Source organism: Anoplophora glabripennis, unplaced genomic scaffold (genome assembly GCF_000390285.2).
Source record: "Anoplophora glabripennis isolate ALB-LARVAE unplaced genomic scaffold, Agla_2.0 scaffold74, whole genome shotgun sequence".
NCBI classification, from domain to species: Eukaryota; Metazoa; Arthropoda; class Insecta; order Coleoptera; family Cerambycidae; genus Anoplophora; species Anoplophora glabripennis.
The window spans coordinates 319,013-337,453 of NW_019416212.1; the positions used below are offsets into that span (position 1 = coordinate 319,013).

Sequence of the window (18,441 nt, forward strand, 5' to 3'; positions counted from 1 at the left end):
AATTGTAAATATTCTTCTCATAATCCCACTTCTGAAAACATGCTTAGCATTCTAGTGGAAGATTAAAGATCATATGTCGGATAAATTTATATACGTTGTACTTTGGATGAGGTTTTTCAAAACTAGGGAGCTGCTTAGTAGTTACTGGAGCTTTCTAAAACATCAAGTGTCACTCAGGGTTCGATACTAGACCCACTATTTTTTATTTTTTACATTAAACGTACCTTAATCAATAAAAAGCTATGACCTGATGCGTATACAAGAAATTTGTCTCTTGAAAAAAGTCGACGATATGTATTCATCGTGTTCTTCTAAGCAGTCAACTTGTGACTTTGCAAATATCTTTATTTTCGCAGACGTTCAACGTATATTTGAGCATTGAACCGAATCGAAGGCTTATATTTTCGTGACCAAATAACGTACCGTAAATGTTGCTGCAACTCGATGCATGATCGATTTTTCAGTCAAAATTTCATGGTATAACCCAATTAAGATGCTAACCTCTTCTGCAACTTCTTTGACAGCCAATCGGCTATTTGCACGTACCAGATCTGTGCCTTTCTAAACGTGGAGGTCATCAATTGAAGTCGTAGGCCTTCCTGCTCGAGGATCATCTTCAATTGACTGACGACCACTTTTAAATCGAGAAAACCATTCGTAACATTGCGCATGACCCAGAGCATCAGCTCTATAAACTTATTTCAAAAGTTGAAACGTTTTTGTGAAGGTTTTCCCCAGTTTCAGGCAACATTTCACGTTGCAAAACTGAATGACATAACAATCCAAGAACATGTGGTTGCAGAGGAAGCTATGCGCAACGCAGTGCTGTCAACCAAATATCGCACAAGCACCCGTCCGTCAATTAAGTCGCTTATAATGGCTTATTTCACTCACTTGTAATATAATGTACTGTTTTTGCAGAAGGCATAATATTTGTTATAAAAAATAAATATCCTATAGTCTGTTTGGAAATGAAAGAGAGTAATAAAACCCCGAGATAAGAACCGGCCATGGGCGTGATAATATTTCGTTTCAGGTAATTATCGGGTGTACACTTATGCTAACAAAAATGACAGGGATTGGAAAATCGACTATCTACAGACTTTTAAATGAAACAAAAAATGAACAAGATACTGTAAATCCCCCAAAATCATCTACAGGGAGGTCAAAAGTCGTTATAGATGATTTCTTCAAAAATGTCATTCGCAGAAAAGTACACTCATTTTATTTTAAAAAAGAAATACCAACGCTAAACAAAATTTTAAGTGAACTTTCAGAGGACAACGATTTGCCAAAAATCAGTAGAAGCAAATTATGGGCCGTCTTACGAGAGTTGAATTTTTGCTGGGAAAAGCAGAACAGGAAGTCAGTTCTTATCGATAAAGATGAAATTATTTGTTGGCGAAGATCCTACTTAAGATCAATTAGAAAATTCCGTGACGAAGGGAGGAATATTTATTATCTAGACGAAACTTGGGTCAACGAGGGATATACTGTAACAAAAGTATGGCAAGATAAAAATGTAAAAAGTTTTCGACAAGCATTTTTGGATGGACTTTCAACAGGGTTCAAGGCACCTTCAGGTAAAGGGCGAAGATTAATAGTGACACATATAGGTAGTGCCAGTGGTTTTGTAGATGGCGGTTTACTTTTATTTGAATCTAAAAATACAGGTGACTATCACGAAGACATGAACGCAGATGTTTTCGAAGAGTATTTTACACAGATGTTGGATCTTATTCCTCCGGGGTCTGTAATTGTCATGGATAATGCCAGTTACCATTCACGGCAGACCGAGCGGACGCCTACGACTGCTTGGAGGAAAGCCGATATAATTCAATGGTTATCCGGAAAAAACATTTCTTTTGAAACAAATATGGTGAAAAAGGAACTTTTGACACTTGTCAATCTTAATAAAGATCAGAAAAAATATGTTATCGATGAAATGGCAACAAATCGCCAAATAACGGTACTACGGTTACCACCTTATCACTGTGAACTTAACCCAATCGAATTAGTCTGGGCGCAGGTAAAAGGAGATGTAGCGCGAAATAATACGACGTTTAAATTAAGTGACGTGAAAATTTTGTTAAAAAATTCCTTGGAACGAGTAACTGCAGATAACTGGCAAAGATGTATACATCATGTACAAAAAGAAGAGGAGAAAATGTGGGAACTCGATAATTTAATTGACGTTACTGTGGAACCTATCGTTATCAATCTAGGAGACGAAGATAATTCATCAGAATATTCAGAGGATGAATTTTAATATACCTACTTTTTTATTTTCTTTATTGTACATTTATACAACACTACATTTACTCACCATAATTTGAATTTTCAAAATACATATATTTTTGTGTGGAATAAAAGTCTATTCATTAAATTTAAATAAATATTTTGATAATAATATTGAATAATTTTATTTGAATTACTAAAAACCCTCTTAACCCGGTTATGATGCTTAAAGTAGCCTCATGTTTTGAAATGCTGTTTTTATATTGTTTACTTATAAGAGAAATGGACCGAGAAATTGAAGCGGCATAGACAAAGACGGATTGTCGGGTATTAAATTTTAGCTACCTGCTACAATTTAGTACAGTCCGATCACACAAAGTTTTTTTAAAAGTACACCTCATCTATACGGAAAATACATAATATAAAAATATTGAATATAAGCACCAGTACTACATTTATTTACGATTTGCATACATAATAAGCTTTTATTACGCTCTTTCATTTCTAAACAGACTAGACAATATCCCTGAACCCAGCAATGGCGTATTACCCAAAACACATTATTTGTTCATTGTTGTTTTGTAAACCATGTATTGTGTAGGCTGTGACCTGCCCATGACCTCCAAAGTTTGCACGTATACGCTGACGATAAATAGAAATGTAATTTGCGTTAATTATCTTTAAAAAAATTGTTTTTGAGCCGAGGACAACTATAATGTCTATATAATTGTCGTCTTCACCTGCAACACAACATCTGTACATCATAATTGGTATAACTATAATCCTGTGCAAATAAAATATATTATCTTTACAAAAATAAAAATATTAAAATATATTAAAACTGAAGCAGGTGAAAGTGAATGTAACGTATCAAGGTACCCAAAATCTGTTTCTTCCATTTTTTTATAATTAGTCAATGACAGTGGAAACTGTACAACAAATTTGGTCACCAAGGCTAGTAAGACTAGTGAACAGATTTTATCGCTTTACACTTACTGGAGTTGATCAACGTTTTTTAAAAGTAATACACATTTTTTTTTTCATTAAAAGCTAAACATATCACATTTGTAAAGTCAGAGATAACAGGCTATAGAACTTTATATTCATGGAGATAGGAAGAGACATAAAAAAATACCTTGTTAGCGTAGCGTGCCCTTTTTATTAAGCCCTATTAGTGTCCTAGGAAGCCTGTGAAATTGCGAATCCAATAATGTACTAGAAAACATCAATTAATCCTCTTAACGACTTGATGCCAATCTTTCAGAGGGAATCTAATACAGAAGCTTTTTTATAGAATTAACAATTAAGTAAATTAAATTATCAATATCTTTTTTTAATTTATTCATATACACACTACGTTTTAGTATAATTATTATACAATATACAAGATGTCCCATTAAGAGTGGGATTTCACGTCACTATCGCCCTAAACGAGAATTAGAAAACCATTTACATATCGTTCTTGAAGAGTCGTATCAAATTGAAAGAAAAATTACAGATAAACCACCCTGTAAGGAGTAACGCTTTGGCGTGGTTTCTCAATTGTTTTCTTTTGACGTCTTCTACATACAGCTGCTCTGTGTCCCAGTCTTAATGGGACACCCTGTATAATTCTATCTTCCCACCAACAGCCTTTCTAAAATTATTTATTCAAAGGAGCGCCTTTTCCATAAAAAACAATAACAGCTTTACGTGTAGTCGGCTCTCCTGGTAAAAATTACAGTTTATGTATTTTGTTGGGTGCCCGTGTGAAAAAACTGATCTGAAAACATCCGTAAAAATGAGAAATTATTAATTTCTCGATTGGTCTCGCTGTGAAAGCAATTTACTAGTTACAAAGGAATTCGCTACTTTTTACCTTCGGTTAGATACCTACATTTATAAACGACTGACAACTACTATTTGATTTATGCTGTGATCCTAACTATGTTGTGGAAACAACAAACGCCTTGTGAATAATGGATTTCTCCTATTTTGTTTATATTTTTTGCAAACATTGTTTGGTATCATATTCGGAAGATTTATATTTATATCCAATTCAAGTATTATCTAACGAATTAAAATGAATTTCGGTTAATCGTAAAAAGGTTTGTTTTACAATAGCACTCATGTTTCTACAATTTTTATAATTATTTAATTGTTTAGCAAATATTTTTACATTCCATGTTTTCAGTATTAGTCTATGTACTATAAAAACGGAGATTAAACAATTTTATAATAATTCATCATGTGTGAGCAACTCTCACAAATGTAATATGTATTTTCGTATAATTTATACTTTAATAAGTTGTTAACAATTAAAAAATCAATTTGTGTTCGTATAGTACTGAAGACGACACCATTTTTATTAGTTTTGACAATTTTGCTTCGTTTTGAATTCGTTTAGACAGTTTATATTTGTTTGTTTGTCTGCTTCGGTAGATATCATATATTTTATTATTACTTCTTTCCATATCTGTATCCTACAAGAATCTAAGTTCACAGAATAATTTGACACATATCTCTCACCTTTTAACAGAAAAAATCGCGATCTCCCTTAGTTTTCTTTTAACGATAAAATTATACTTCTCTAAAAGTTGAATTAAATTATATGACCCATATTTCCCATACGTGAAGGCAAATTATTGATTTCCCAAATTCCCATTTCTTTAATGTAATCGTTGGGTTCATCTAAGTATTCTAATATTTACTGTAGGTATTCACAGGTATGCTTACATTTCAATTTTGATGATCACTATTTGGGAGTCTTTAATAAAAAAATACGTACCTACTAAAGAATTAGTTGGCTGAAAAACTATTCTAATGTTAAATTGTTACCCTTCGGTTAATATAGGAACATTTGAAATTTTTATTTTTTTTTGTATCTAATGTCCCTCTGTTATCTGACAGGATGTGTTTTCCCTTCAAACATCCTTAATCCTTCAATAAATTTCCAGGACGTTAATTGTTTGTTAGTATATTTTTTATGAATGTCAGTTCATTATAAACAATTGTATCTTCTGAAGAATATAAATTTAGACATGCTATTATGAATTAATTTCCTATAAACATGTTTTTTCTTTTTTTTAATTGGATTATCCAGAAAGGGTAATACGTTATTATTTTCTGTTTCTAAAGTTAATTTACTTGCTGATTCTTTATTATTAATATAGTCTAGGAAAATATTTAATGCCTCAAGCCTAATTACAAAATATTGTCTGCATATCTCAACCAAATGAGGAGTTTTTTATTTAAATTGTTATTTTTTTCAAACACATCCATAAAATTATTATCTCGGGTATTACTTAAAGCTTAAAGTTTGTAATAATGATTGTCTACTTTTTTCATTACTTTTAGACAGTACCTAGATATAGAAAGCATACATTTTATATTCCCAATATTTTTAAAAAAATATTGCGATAAGCTTGACTTTGAATATACACATAGTAACCGTTTCCTGTTAAATCTGTTTTTCACTCGAATTTAATTTCAATCTTGTAACTCATTCCTTTTACAAAGCTTTTTAGAAAATTCATTAAAAAATATTTTATATAATATTTTCTATCTCCTGTTTCAATTTGGCGATCTATTTTAGATTCACCCTCTATAAATTGTAGCCGACTTTGCTACAATTATACGCATTCTCACAATCATACAGTATTAACTACGAATATTACTAATCCGCAGTTGTGCGACCTACGAAGGCCTCTCTCGTTGGTGACCATGACCCCTTAATTCTCTCTATGAATCCCAACGAGACAAACTAAATAACTAAGGCCGCATCTACCACTTTTTGCACGAATCGGCTTGCCGAGTGATGAGTCCCGAGGATTTCTCAACCACGTCGTGTACAGGGAAATCATTATCTCAAAGTAGTACACTGAAAAAACGCCTCGTAAAAATGACAATATTATTGTGGTCCCCATTTTGTGCAAAAAATTTATCATAATTGTAAAAGTTGTTTCACATAAATCCAAAAAATGATTTACATGAAATTGTTAATTGTTGCAGTAGAATTAATAATAATGTTGTCCTATAGAATTCTACAACTTAGATCTACCTCTGTGTGTGTTGTAGAAAGTAGTATATATTGTGAAAATAATGAAAATATTTATGAAATATTATTTTACCACGTTTTGTTTTTATTGAAAAATTCTTTATAGAAATTTTGAAATTACTGAGTTTACAGAAAACGGTGCCACCTCGGGTGCCACATTTGTGCAAATTTTTAATTTAGGTTTTTCTTCGTGTATCGTTCCCTCGCCCACTCGTATTGTTGTGCTTAGCAGCCGAAGAATATCATGTTTACTAATGGGACAAGATTGTTTATAAAAGCTAATATGCTTTGTAAGTTCTTAGAAAAGCTTTGTCTTATCCCCTAGTGCTGGCGGACGAACAAAATATGGTGTAATTTTAAAAAATACGAGATGAAGGCCAGCGAAAAATAATACCTACCATTAATATCAGACTCAATGAAAGCTTAGCAGACCTCTCAAATCTAAATAAGTTTTCCATAAATCACCCTCGTCGTCCAAACAAATAACCTGCGAATGCGCGAATCGTTCTAGCACCAGACAGACTGGGTAAATATTTACTCTATGGATGCCAAGTCCCAGATGAGCAATAAAGTGCTTGCTACCTTCATGTGCGATTCTCATAATTTGCAGAAGTAGTAAAAGATACGCAGTCAATAAACGAGGAAGAGTTCAACACCCACCGACAAAGGAACGTACAGACTAATACAGAGAGAATTTTCACGATCTGTCAAGTTATGACACTTTGTTTTATGTAAAGTAACAATACAAAGTTTTGAATATTGCAAGCCTTATTTGACACAATTCAGAAGATGCCTGAACAGACAGACAAGAAAAAAATAGTTTTTTCAGATGCCCCAAAAATCGCCACAGTTTCGAATCCAACTCTATCGAAATCTGGTCACGAAGCTGTAATCTTCTGTCACTTTATTCTAATATTTACAGATCTTTCCAACATAATGTTTATTGTATTCACAATGTGTACTTCTGTAAATGCATTTTTTTAATATGTTGACATGTTTTTGAAAAAAGTCTGTAAACCATTAGTTGTCTGAAAATTGTTCTAATATTAAATTTATTACATATTTTCGAAATCTAAGATTTCAGCCAAATCCCGTGACAGATCGAAACGACCCCAAAGGTAGCCCAAATCCAAAGACGCTAGATGTCAGAATCTATGCCGAAGATCCAATTTAAGACTTGGCGGAACCATCCCGAAGCGGGTTCGGACGTCGACTCTAGTTTTTCCCAGGACCATTTTCACCACCAAGAAGGCGGTGACAGCATTTTAAACTTATTAAGGCGATGTTTAGCATTGTATTCGCTATGTCCTGTCCTGTCCAAATTTTGTTCGTGCAACTCTTTTGGTTTCGACAATGCCTCTGTATGTTTTCAGCCACGAAAATTGAATAATTTCAAATATTTCGAATTTTCACAACCAAGAACGGCGGTGACAGCATTTTTAACATTAAAGCGATGTTTCGCATTGTATTAGCTATGTCCTGTCCAAATTTTGTTCGTGCAACTCTGTTGGTTTCGACAATGCCTATGTATGTTTTAAGCCACGAAAATTGAATAATTTCAAAGTTTCTAGTCTGTATGAAGTAGGATCCCAAGCATTCACTAGCATTGTATTGTATACGTTTAGCCGCAGATTCCAAAGCCATACATTGTTAATCAAGTACTACAAATAAATTTTGTATGCTCAATAAAAAAATTGATATTAAACTGCTACGAGCTCAGAATCAAACCTAGATTACCCATCTAGCATATCCATATCGTCCAGGATTAACTAAAACCACAAGATGCTTTTTAGCCCAAAACAAAGTGCTCCTTAGCCAAACCCAAAATGCCACGAAAACTGACAAAAAAGTGTCATCAACATTGAAAGCTTCACTGCAAAATGTTACCAAATTGATTTATCCAGTTTAAGGATACCAACTTCTAAATACACTCATAACAGATGTCAGACTGCAATGCAAACAAACACGTATATATTCCCTTATTCTTTAAATAATTAAAATAAAAATAAGTGTCAAAATTGTAGTTAGATTAGAATAAATATTGTCATACAATTGGCCAATAAATTAGAATTACTTCTATAGTCTTCAATGTACCTACTTGGTTAATTTCAGGGTCAATTTATTGGGTTCAAAACTAGGCAAATGTAAAATAGGCTAACTGAAAAATCTTCTAACTCTAAGTGAAAGAAAGGAAGGATGAGATGAGATCAAAGAAATGAAAAAAAATACCTATATACAATAAGCAATTACAGGTAGAGTGCTATATATAGAATTCTTCCAAAACTAGTTTGATGATAGAAAAACTAGGTTTTGGGTGCGTTTAGAAAAAAATATAATTGATTAAAGAAACACTTTCAGATAAAATTCTAAGGAACAGGTTAATTATTTTGCATATGCTAATATCATAAAGTTAATACTAGGTTTCTGAAGCTATTTATTTTGGTATAGATTTAGTTTTCTTTTATTTATTTGTGATTTTGCCATCTATGAAAGAAATTAATTTTACTTCGCTCCAAAAAGGTTAGTTAATGATCAAGGTATGCTGCTACAAATGAATTTTTTTAAATATAATTATTTGGGCAATTGTTGTTTCTGGCAAACAGTCCATAAAACATTAGTTGTGTGTATAGATTAGAAATGTATTTTTTTATTCGTTTGCAGTAGGTATTCAGTGTTTTTTGGCTAGGCAAAAATGTTTTCATAAAATTACCCCTGACCGATTATTTTGAAACAGGGGTTTATTTTACTTAACATTAAATTTTCTTCGCAGATGGCAAAATATCCAAATAAACAGAAAAAAGTATTATTATATTTCAAAAAGTTCTACTAGAGCATGACTAAATTTATTACAAAATTACGGACTGGTACTTATTAACACATTTTTATCGTTCAACAAAGAAATTAATTAGCAAGGATAAATAAATTCGATTCATTTTCAAAATTTCTGTAATTTGTTGTGGTTGCATAACGTATTATGGATATTATAAAACTTTTAGTTAACTGAAATTGTACAAGTACACATATCCTAATTATTCCTCGAATCTGTAACCTTGAAAATTCGCGCTGACCTTGTGAGCAGCCGAGGAACCAGGAAATGAAGTTTCCTTCAAAATATCGAGGCGCCCAAAGCGGCTGCACGTGTCGCGCCTGTCACAAACCAAAACAAAACACTGACGAACACTCACACACTCGCGGAGTACACTTCCGCGTCGAAAATAATAGGTTGCCGGGCGATATCTTCACCCACGTACGCGCTCGTAAAAAACGCGCAAAACTCGAATCCCAGAGGTCGACATTAATCGAATTTAATCTTGTTGCGGCGCGAGCGAACGCGCGAAACTGCCTGATCGACGACGGTCGAGAGAGCCGGCCGTCAAAGTCAAGCAGGCGGCGGGAATCAGCTGTTGAGATGTTCCGCTGTTCCGCGGCCTACTGTGCGAGTCCGGAGCGACGTGAATCATCGTGTTTTGCTGGTTTTGGTATGTCGGGGCCCCCGGATGAAGAGATTGTTCGCTAATTACGTTCTAATCATCTCGAAAGGACGTAGTAGGCTACCCAGCGGATTTTTGCCATGCAGTTCCCTGGCTTTTCTAGACATTCCAATACTATTTTAAAGGTCGATTTTCGATTTTATAATAAATTTAAAGTTTGTTTAAATTTGTAAAGTCTGTTTTCATAATCAAACTTTAAATTGTAAAGTTGCTTATTATTAAAGCGACTTTAAGAAGAGGTTTCTGCATCCAGCGCACAAACATTCCATCAAATGAGAGCAGCATTTAATTGTTTTTCATTAGTTTTTATTATTTTTCGTGGCTTATATTTACCCTTTCCTTTCCTTTTAAATTTCTAACCTACATAATATGTGTGGTACTAAAGTGGTTCATATACATCTGAACCCCTTAACCAGGAGTTTAAAAAGAATAACGATTTACGATGCTACAATCTGTGTTGGTAGTTTGTTTTTGTGGAGTATAATTAGTTTAAAATAACTTAATTTTTCTTTTGAAATTACCACCATTTTTTTTTATTCTTTTCCTACCGCTTATCAACGTAGATTTAGACATATTGTACATACTTTAAAAGAGAATGCAGGAGATCTACAGATAAATTTATAAAGCATTTTTAACACTGTACGAATTTATAGTTTTATAGACGTTCAAATCCATTAAAGTTCTATTCTAAATATTTTTGAAACCAAACGGTTTTGTTAAATGCAGTCATTATTCTCCTAAAAAACAAGGCTTTTTAACAAGTCAATACATAGTGGAAATACATTTGGTTTCAAATATACCTCTTTTACAACTAATTAACTGCAATTATCCTGCATAGAATTTTTATAAAGGAAGAGCAAGATTAAACAACATTTAAATTGTAACTTGAGTAAAACGTGTTAATTTTTTTGAAAAATATTACCTCTGACATAAGGACCTTCGTCCTGTTAATGAGAGGCAGAATAATGAATTGCTAACTAATTATTGCAAAAACCCAAACAACTATGAGGGATTTATTTAAATAATTGATAAAATGTAAAATTACAGGTTAAGTCACATGTGTTCATGATCATGTAAACATAAACAAAAATAGCTGGTTTCTTTCGGTTGCTGTTTTCGGATCTAAGCGCTTTTATGATCATATGATCCCAAAATCATTGTTTTCTTGTTTCCGGATCATTTCAGATTATATGATCAGGATCGGTAATCCCCTTTGCCCTATGAATCAAGCTTTTTCTGTAATTCGAACTTTAGATCACGATCACATATTTTATTAACCTTAAAATTGTGTTCGTGTCTTTTTTCTCTAAGACGGCAGTTACTATTTTTATTTTAATTGTTCACAGAAGAATAGGTAAACCTAAATGATATTTAAAATCAAATATCAACAGTAAACCAAATCCTGTTTTCTTCGAAATTGGTTTCATGGATCTAGTGTTCGTGTTTGTCTAATCCTGATTCAGGATTCAGTAATCATCATGATTCAAAGCTGAAGGCAAAAGAAAACGGTTATTGTATCGGGTATTCTAAAGCACATCAGCAGAATAACTTAAATGAACATAGAGGTTAAGCAGGATAACCCAATCTTAAAAATCTTTCCCCATAAACACAAGTTGATATGCCCCTAAAAATCCGTCAAAAAAAACATATATAACTTCGAAAAAATTTTTATTTCTACTAATTAATATTAGTATTTATATAATATGTACTATAATTAATATGATTGTCATAAATTATTTATTGGATTATAATTTAATTCATTTATTTATATTATAATATTATATATATTATAGTATAAAAGTATTTAATAGTTCATGAGTATGAATTTCTTCTGAAATTTCCGTACTTTTGCAAGCATACATTTTAACATTAACCAAACAGCATTCTTTTCGAAGGATTAAATTTTATGCGAGATCATCAGTTATCCCGTCGCAGAGAAAAGCGAACCATCATAATGCTTCGAAGCATTTCAATAGATAGCCTACTTCGTAACTTATTTTTTACTAATAATATTATAATTATTAATAGAAAAGGCGCGTTCGACACTGGTGTTTGAAACTGGACAGTAACGCTAATCCAAATTTCGAGACGTTTTCAATGAATTGGAAATTTTCGACAATGTTTTATTACTCAACTGAAGCATTCTGACTCAAGGTTATTTTTGTTGCCATAAATATGAGTGCGCTGAATGAATTTATTTAATATCACTTTGATGTTGGGTTTAACTTGATATATTGCAACCTTTAGATACAAATCAGCAATAATTTTAATATTGTTAAATTGTCCGGAAGCCGTTGTTCAATTTCTTTTGTTAGACGACATAAAAAGCTCTTACATCGTTCCCTCACATCAAATAAGTTAGTTTCTTGAAGCAATATTACTAATATTATTAGGTTATTACTGTAAATAGATTCTTATAACTATATGTCGATTTTGTAATTCTAATAATAATTTGTAAATCTAATGTCTGATAAAAAAAATTATATAATTTTAAGTATTTAAAAATAGTAGGGCTCTAAAAAAATCTAATTCTACATTTCCTCCCCCTAAATTGGAAACCCAAAGGTTTAGAATCTTGTGTCGTAGTATGAATTAAGCCACGCCCATAATTTATGTCTATTATTCGATCATCTTTTTTACGGACCGTGCGACCGTAATTACCTATGTTGTCAGTTTTGTGGATATTTGCTCATTTCTTCATGGTATTACTGTGCTGTTAAAAAAAAATGAAATGCTTACAAATGTAAGCAATTATTCACATATTGGCCAAACTGTCTGACTGCCGACGCTGCAATTTATTATATTAAGCGCCATCTTCCAATCATGGAAAACAACATTTACGGACAGATAACTTTTTTTTGACTGTCCAAGTTCCCAAATTCTTATAAGCTGTCCCTACTGATGCGCTATCTAGTGGCCACTCCCAAAAACTATTTAATACAAATCACAAAAATCAGTGATATAATTAGGGAATGCAGTCGACGGTGCTAAGAGCTAATATATTAAAAATACTCTGTGTTTGTTGTCAAGCTTTCGGAAATATTTATTTTTGCAAATCTAAGAGATTGTCCACCATTTCCTAGATTCCTAGACATCCTGTAAATCCACTTTATCATACTACGCGCCATCTGCGAAAAAATGTGTGAACAAGAACACTGCAACAGATACCTTTTCTGAATTGTTTATAGTCACCAAATTTCTAAAAGATGGCGTTCAGAAGCGCTATCTGGTGGCTACTCCAAGAAACTATTTACAATTGAAAACGGCGGTATACCCACCTGCAATCAAAAAGTTATGCTGCAAAAACTAAATATTGCTGTTAATGAAAATAAATTTTATTGAACAAAACATTCGTAATACTCTTTTTGAATAATGGAATGATAAAAGCAATCAATTCTAACAAATTATTTACTTTCTCATTTTTCACATTTCATTTTTGCAAACCAGAATTAGGGACGAAAATGTTAATGTTTTCCAAATTTCTTTGCAATTTGTATTTAAAAATTAATAAAACAACTTTTTTAAAAAATCACCATATCTTTTCTTAAGCTTTAATAATATAAATATAAATAGGCTATAAAAAATTATAAATATATCTACTATATCATCGTAACATGGTTGCTTTGAGCAATAATATATGTTTTTTTGGCAGTTTTCTTTAAATATATTTTTTTTAAATTAAATATCCTTAGGTTACATTTAACACCTTACGTCCTACGTATAATCTGAGGCAAGTTTTTTGGAAATGCATTCTAACAGAGCTTCGAAGAAGTTCGGAAACCCATCGTAACCTAAAAAAAATTAATAATTGCACGAGCATTCCACGTTCATCACAATATTCAAAGATAAATCTTGGAAAGCCAAGCTTAAAATCAAATGCAACATTCTACGTACCTGGGTAAGCATTTACATCGATGATTGCATATTTCCTAGTATTTTTTTCTATCACCACATCCACCCCTAACAGTTCCATCCCGAAAGCTTTCCTAAGAGTATTTGCTATGACCTCTAAAGTCTTTTCATTCGGCTGGACCCGTTCGTTCGTCACATCGTCCGGGTCCAAAACGGAAAGCCTACTTTTCGAGTCTGCTTTGGACACATCACTAGAATCGAAGTATATCGTTTCACTCTCGCACGCATGAAAGTTTTTCAAAGAGGGTCTCTCAACGAAGCAATGCCTCTCACCCGCGATAAATATCTTAAAGAGAATGGCGTTGTGATTGATGAAGCTCTGTGCGACACAGGGCGTCCTGCAGTCTATCAGGCATTTCTCGTTGAAGATGATTGACATTTCGTGAGCCTTCCTTGAGCCGTGACCCAGCAGAGGCTTGCAGATGAAAGGGTAGGTTACTTTGGCTAGTTTCAGTTGTTGTTTCAGCACGTCTAAATCATTGGATTGTAACGTGCAGAAGTTGGGAGTGAATACGTCAAAAGTGTAGAGGTTAGTGGAATGAATTATGCTGTAGCAGCTGTATCTATCCAACAGTTTCCTTACGTTCGGTAGGGGGTCTATCACTGTTACTGTTGGGTTTTGAGATATATACGTCTCCACTTCGAGCAATTGGTTACAACTCTGCAAACGAATAATTTCAATTGGTTTTTGTTCGATTTTTGACAGTTGTAAATTTACACTTGCAAACTTGTCTATAATTGACATTTGGCAACTGTAAATTTACATTGTAACTGTAATTAACATGACTAGTGGAAGAATTAATAACTGACAACAAACCTACCTTTATATCACCTAAATTTGCAGAAGCAATAATATCCGTCAACTTGTGCAATAATACACAGAATGGTTCCTGGGATTCCAAACTTTTATTCAAGTCTAGCTGTGAACAAATAGGGAGTAATAAATAAATGCGCGCCGAATTAATCGGGGGCATGGAAATTATTAAATTTACCCACCTTAAACAATTCGAACCCGTGACTGATGCATACAGCCTCGAAATCCTGCCAGTTAATTTTCTGTAGCTTTTTCTCCGACATCCAAACGGCTATCCGCTTGTTTACGGGCATTTTCTACTCTAAAAATTAATTTAAAAACTACTAATCTTTTTTAAAACATCAAGCACGCTTTGTCCGGATGAAAAATAAACACTGCCGTCAAAAAACATTGCTGCCAACCTGCTTCCCTGCAATTCCCTATTTTTCACTAATGTAATTCAAAATCCAAATAATGCATTATCATTCAACAAAAATTTATATAAAATAAAACGGTATATAGTCAAAATAAATTTCTTACTGTGGCACTTTTATTTTTAGATTCTCTATCGTTAAATTAAACAATAACATTAAAATTGAATAATTTTACCTGATTTCTTAGACCTATGTTTGTCTTAAACATAAGTGTACTTGTTCCACTTGTTAATAGTAGATTACAGCATTATTTAAATGATTTTAAAATATTTATTGGCTATGTTTTATTTACTCGATATCTCAGCTATTCTTAATACTGATTGGTCAATTAAGTGAGATTAACTGAAGTTTCAAGTAAATAAAACACGCTTATTATTATATTCTATAACTGGAATATTTCAGGACCACCAATAGTTAGAACACAAAATCCCCGTCGTAATATTAGAGAATAGTAAAATCTAACCTAACTTACACCCCATCCATAACGATAACGTAACCTGTGGTGAATTTGACGTAAACAAAGAAAATGTCTGATTATGATCGTAATAAATTTTATCCAAAGAAACAAATTTTTTCTACCAGAGTACGTATTTATTATTATTCCACTCGTACTGTATTTGATTTTTGTTTAAATTTGTAGCACACTACTACATTTACAAGAGGTTTCTCTACTGTAAAGTCTGAAGGAAGCTATTCAAAATTCGGAAAAGATTCAAGTTCTAAGGATACATCCAACGAGACTCCTAAAAAGCAACCTACTATACTGATAAAAACTAGAGAACCTACTGCTGAGGATGTTGTAGCATCTCCAAAACGGATTCAGAAGGAAGAACCAGCTTCTAATATTACAATTGTTCCGTCAGTAAAAGAAAACGAAGGTAAAAATTTAGGAGATATTAATAAGAGGTTTATAGATTTTATTTCTATTTCAGTACTAACTCCAACATTGAAACAGATGACAAAGTCGGCAAAATTAATAGATGAAGGAATATTTAGCACAGAATCTCTACAGGAGTACGTTCAAGAAAATAACGATTTTCTTGTTGTTGGGGTTATAGGATCACACGGGGTTGGTAAATCGACTCTTCTCAACCTACTGAGCCACAATGAAGTTACAGAGGAAATAAAAAGAACAGTTTTTAAGTCGGCTAAGAAAGATGTCGAAGATGATTTTGGTGATAATGTTAAAATACTAACCGAACACTTTGAAAAGGTTGATATAAAAAACGGTGAGCTGGAATGGACCGAAATTTTTAAAATACAAACTCTAGAGGATACAGAAAGTAGTTGTAATGCTACCCAAGGAATAGATTTTTTTATTACATCTAACAGAGTACAAATTCAGCTTTACTAATAATAAATCAGTTTGAAGTAACAGAACTGTTTTAGGTTATGTTTTTGGATTGCCAACCTTTTATGTCTGTCTCGGTACTCGACGATTTAATCCAAAGTGAAAGTAAAAGAACAAATTTAGTGAGCGAATTTATTCCTTTGGAAAACAGCGGTGAAATTCAAAGTTTGCAATTGACGGCTTTTTTGATGTCTGTATGTCACGTGCTTGTGGTGGTGCAAGATTGGTTCTTTGACAGCAATATAGTTAGGTAAACTATTTTCGGTAATATTATATCACGGTACATTTATGTATATTTAGGTTTATTCACACTGCCGAAATGTTGAAACCAACAATTTCCAATCCGGAAGACGAGTTAATAGAGCATTTTCCTCATCTGCTGCTGGTACACAATAGAGCTCAAATGGAGGACTTTACTCCGGCTAAATTTAAAATTATGCAGCAGGTAAGCTGTACAGTTTATGTCTATGATCAAATTTTTTATTTTCAATATTTTACCCAATTTTTAATTGGAAAAATATAAATTTAAAATTTTTTTAATGGCTCAAGCAATCATGCAAGATGTTTCTGAAAATACATACAAACGTGTTTCTAAATAATGCATTAATTATTTTTGTTTTATGAAAAATATAAATATTTGATAAAATTGTGCTGTCGCAATAAATTTTTTAATTTCTTGTACCTAATAGTGCAATTGTTAAAGTTCCTAAAAATTGCTAAATACTTGTCAAAAATAATGGGTGTGACATTTTAAAATTTATAAAGGCAAGCAGCAATCTAATATGTCTAATTACTAAACAATGAACATTAAGGATAGATAAGAAAAATTTCCATTTTGAAATTTCTGCTATTTCTAGACATACAAAATGCTTTTTCACAAAACTAAGCTGCAGATGAGATCCAATATGGGCCTAGGATCTGGTCGTATTATCAATTATTTAAACAAAGAAAATTGTGGAAGCCCTATAAACCTGTACCTGATTCCGGAAATCGATTTAGACTCCAGTAAGTCTTTAAATCTGTTATACACATTTTTATTGTTTTTAATTTGTTTCATTTGTAGAAATCATGTACAGTGGACATCCACCTATAGAGGACTTAATTAGGAGACTTAGGGCGATTATACTAGGCGCGACGAAAAATCCGTTAACCCACATACAACTAACGGAAAAGACTTGGCTCGTGTATTGCTCCAAAGTATGGGATACGGTTAAGAAGAGTTCGTTCTTCGTCGAATACACAAAACTAATGCCGTAGATCTGATTTTCGCACAACGGAGGAAATGGAAACAAACAGATTTATCAAAAATGGCAGTAAGTGGTAATTCAGGAAGTTCACGGCAAAGCGTGGAATATCCGCCTACGATTTCGATAGTTTACAAAATGTTTCCACAGCTGGCAGATTTTCCATGCTAAGTCCTTTTAAAGGTTCAAGATTGCAGGAAAAGGTGTAGTAGCAATTTCCTACACTGTCGATAACAAATAGTGTATGTTGTAAAAATTGTATGAGTTTTATTAAACATGATTTTTTACAATATATTTTTCTAGTACATAACAAATATTTTATAAAGGTCATTACAAAAGGCTAATAAAGGTGAATACACAATACATTCTTTTTTTTATAAATTTATATATGTATGTTAATGTGTGTGTAAATTATATTAAAATAGCCAATAACAAATGCTGATAAAGATTTAACAATTATACAGGGTGGTTCACAACTTATCCCAAAAAAATGTTTACTTATAATAAAATATTTACAGATTTTGAAGGAAAGATGTTTTAATTTGTTATAATTAAAGCACTACGTAGCTGGTTGGTTGTAGTGTATTTATTACATAGAATTTTAACTTAAAATTTTTTGGACACAAATGGCTAGGCACTATTACTGCGTGTACAATGGGTATTGTTTTAATCTATGGCAAACTAGGACAAAGTACAGAACCCGTGCTCATTATATAAAATTTTAGAGATGTGCCGTGGACATATCCTGAGGACACCTTTCAAGATTGAAAAGTTGTATGCGCATGCGTGGAATTATTTGTTGCATTCATAATTAAAGCAATAAATTTTTAAGGTTGGTACATGTAAAATTAAAGATAATTAGCTATTTTCTTGTAATGTTGGTAATTGTTTAACTGAAACTGACTTTAAAAATATAACCTCTTTTATATGTCCATATTTTAT

The 18,441-nt window shown here is 32.5% G+C and overlaps 2 protein-coding genes across 2 annotated transcripts; one reads left to right on the forward strand and one right to left on the reverse strand.

Annotated features, from left to right (window-relative positions):
* Window positions 1-13,309: 13,309 nt before the first annotated feature.
* On the reverse strand, window positions 13,310-15,153 carry LOC108906123 (inositol-tetrakisphosphate 1-kinase-like). The gene is made up of 5 exons (XM_018709289.1): window positions 15,080-15,153; window positions 14,674-14,792; window positions 14,499-14,597; window positions 13,660-14,338; window positions 13,310-13,556 (listed from the first exon to the last, which is right to left on the reverse strand). Exons 2-5 carry the CDS (start codon window positions 14,782-14,784, stop codon window positions 13,480-13,482), a joined length of 966 nt encoding a protein of 321 aa, XP_018564805.1. The 5' UTR covers window positions 14,785-14,792; window positions 15,080-15,153; the 3' UTR covers window positions 13,310-13,479.
* Window positions 15,154-15,392: 239 nt separating this feature from the next.
* On the forward strand, window positions 15,393-17,860 carry LOC108906119 (protein SMG9). The gene is made up of 7 exons (XM_018709284.2): window positions 15,393-15,487; window positions 15,545-15,782; window positions 15,837-16,237; window positions 16,294-16,505; window positions 16,556-16,700; window positions 17,113-17,260; window positions 17,319-17,860. The coding sequence occupies exons 1-7, from the start codon at window positions 15,431-15,433 to the stop codon at window positions 17,510-17,512; spliced, it is 1,395 nt and encodes a 464-aa protein (XP_018564800.1). The 5' UTR covers window positions 15,393-15,430; the 3' UTR covers window positions 17,513-17,860.
* Window positions 17,861-18,441: the final 581 nt, after the last annotated feature.

Coding starts and splice junctions, on each gene's coding strand:
- LOC108906123 (XM_018709289.1), bottom strand. CDS start 14,784: ATGCCCGTAAACAAGCGGATAGCCGTTTGGATGTCGGAGAAAAAGCTA. Junction 14,598..14,673: donor ACGGGTTCGAATTGTTTAAG/GTGGGTAAATTT, acceptor ATTTGTTCACAG/CTAGACTTGAATAAAAGTTT. Junction 14,339..14,498: donor CAAATTTAGGTGATATAAAG/GTAGGTTTGTTG, acceptor ATTCGTTTGCAG/AGTTGTAACCAATTGCTCGA.
- LOC108906119 (XM_018709284.2), top strand. CDS start 15,431: ATGTCTGATTATGATCGTAATAAATTTTATCCAAAGAAACAAATTTTT. Junction 16,238..16,293: donor TTTTTATTACATCTAACAGA/GTACAAATTCAG, acceptor GAACTGTTTTAG/GTTATGTTTTTGGATTGCCA. Junction 16,506..16,555: donor TTTGACAGCAATATAGTTAG/GTAAACTATTTT, acceptor ATGTATATTTAG/GTTTATTCACACTGCCGAAA.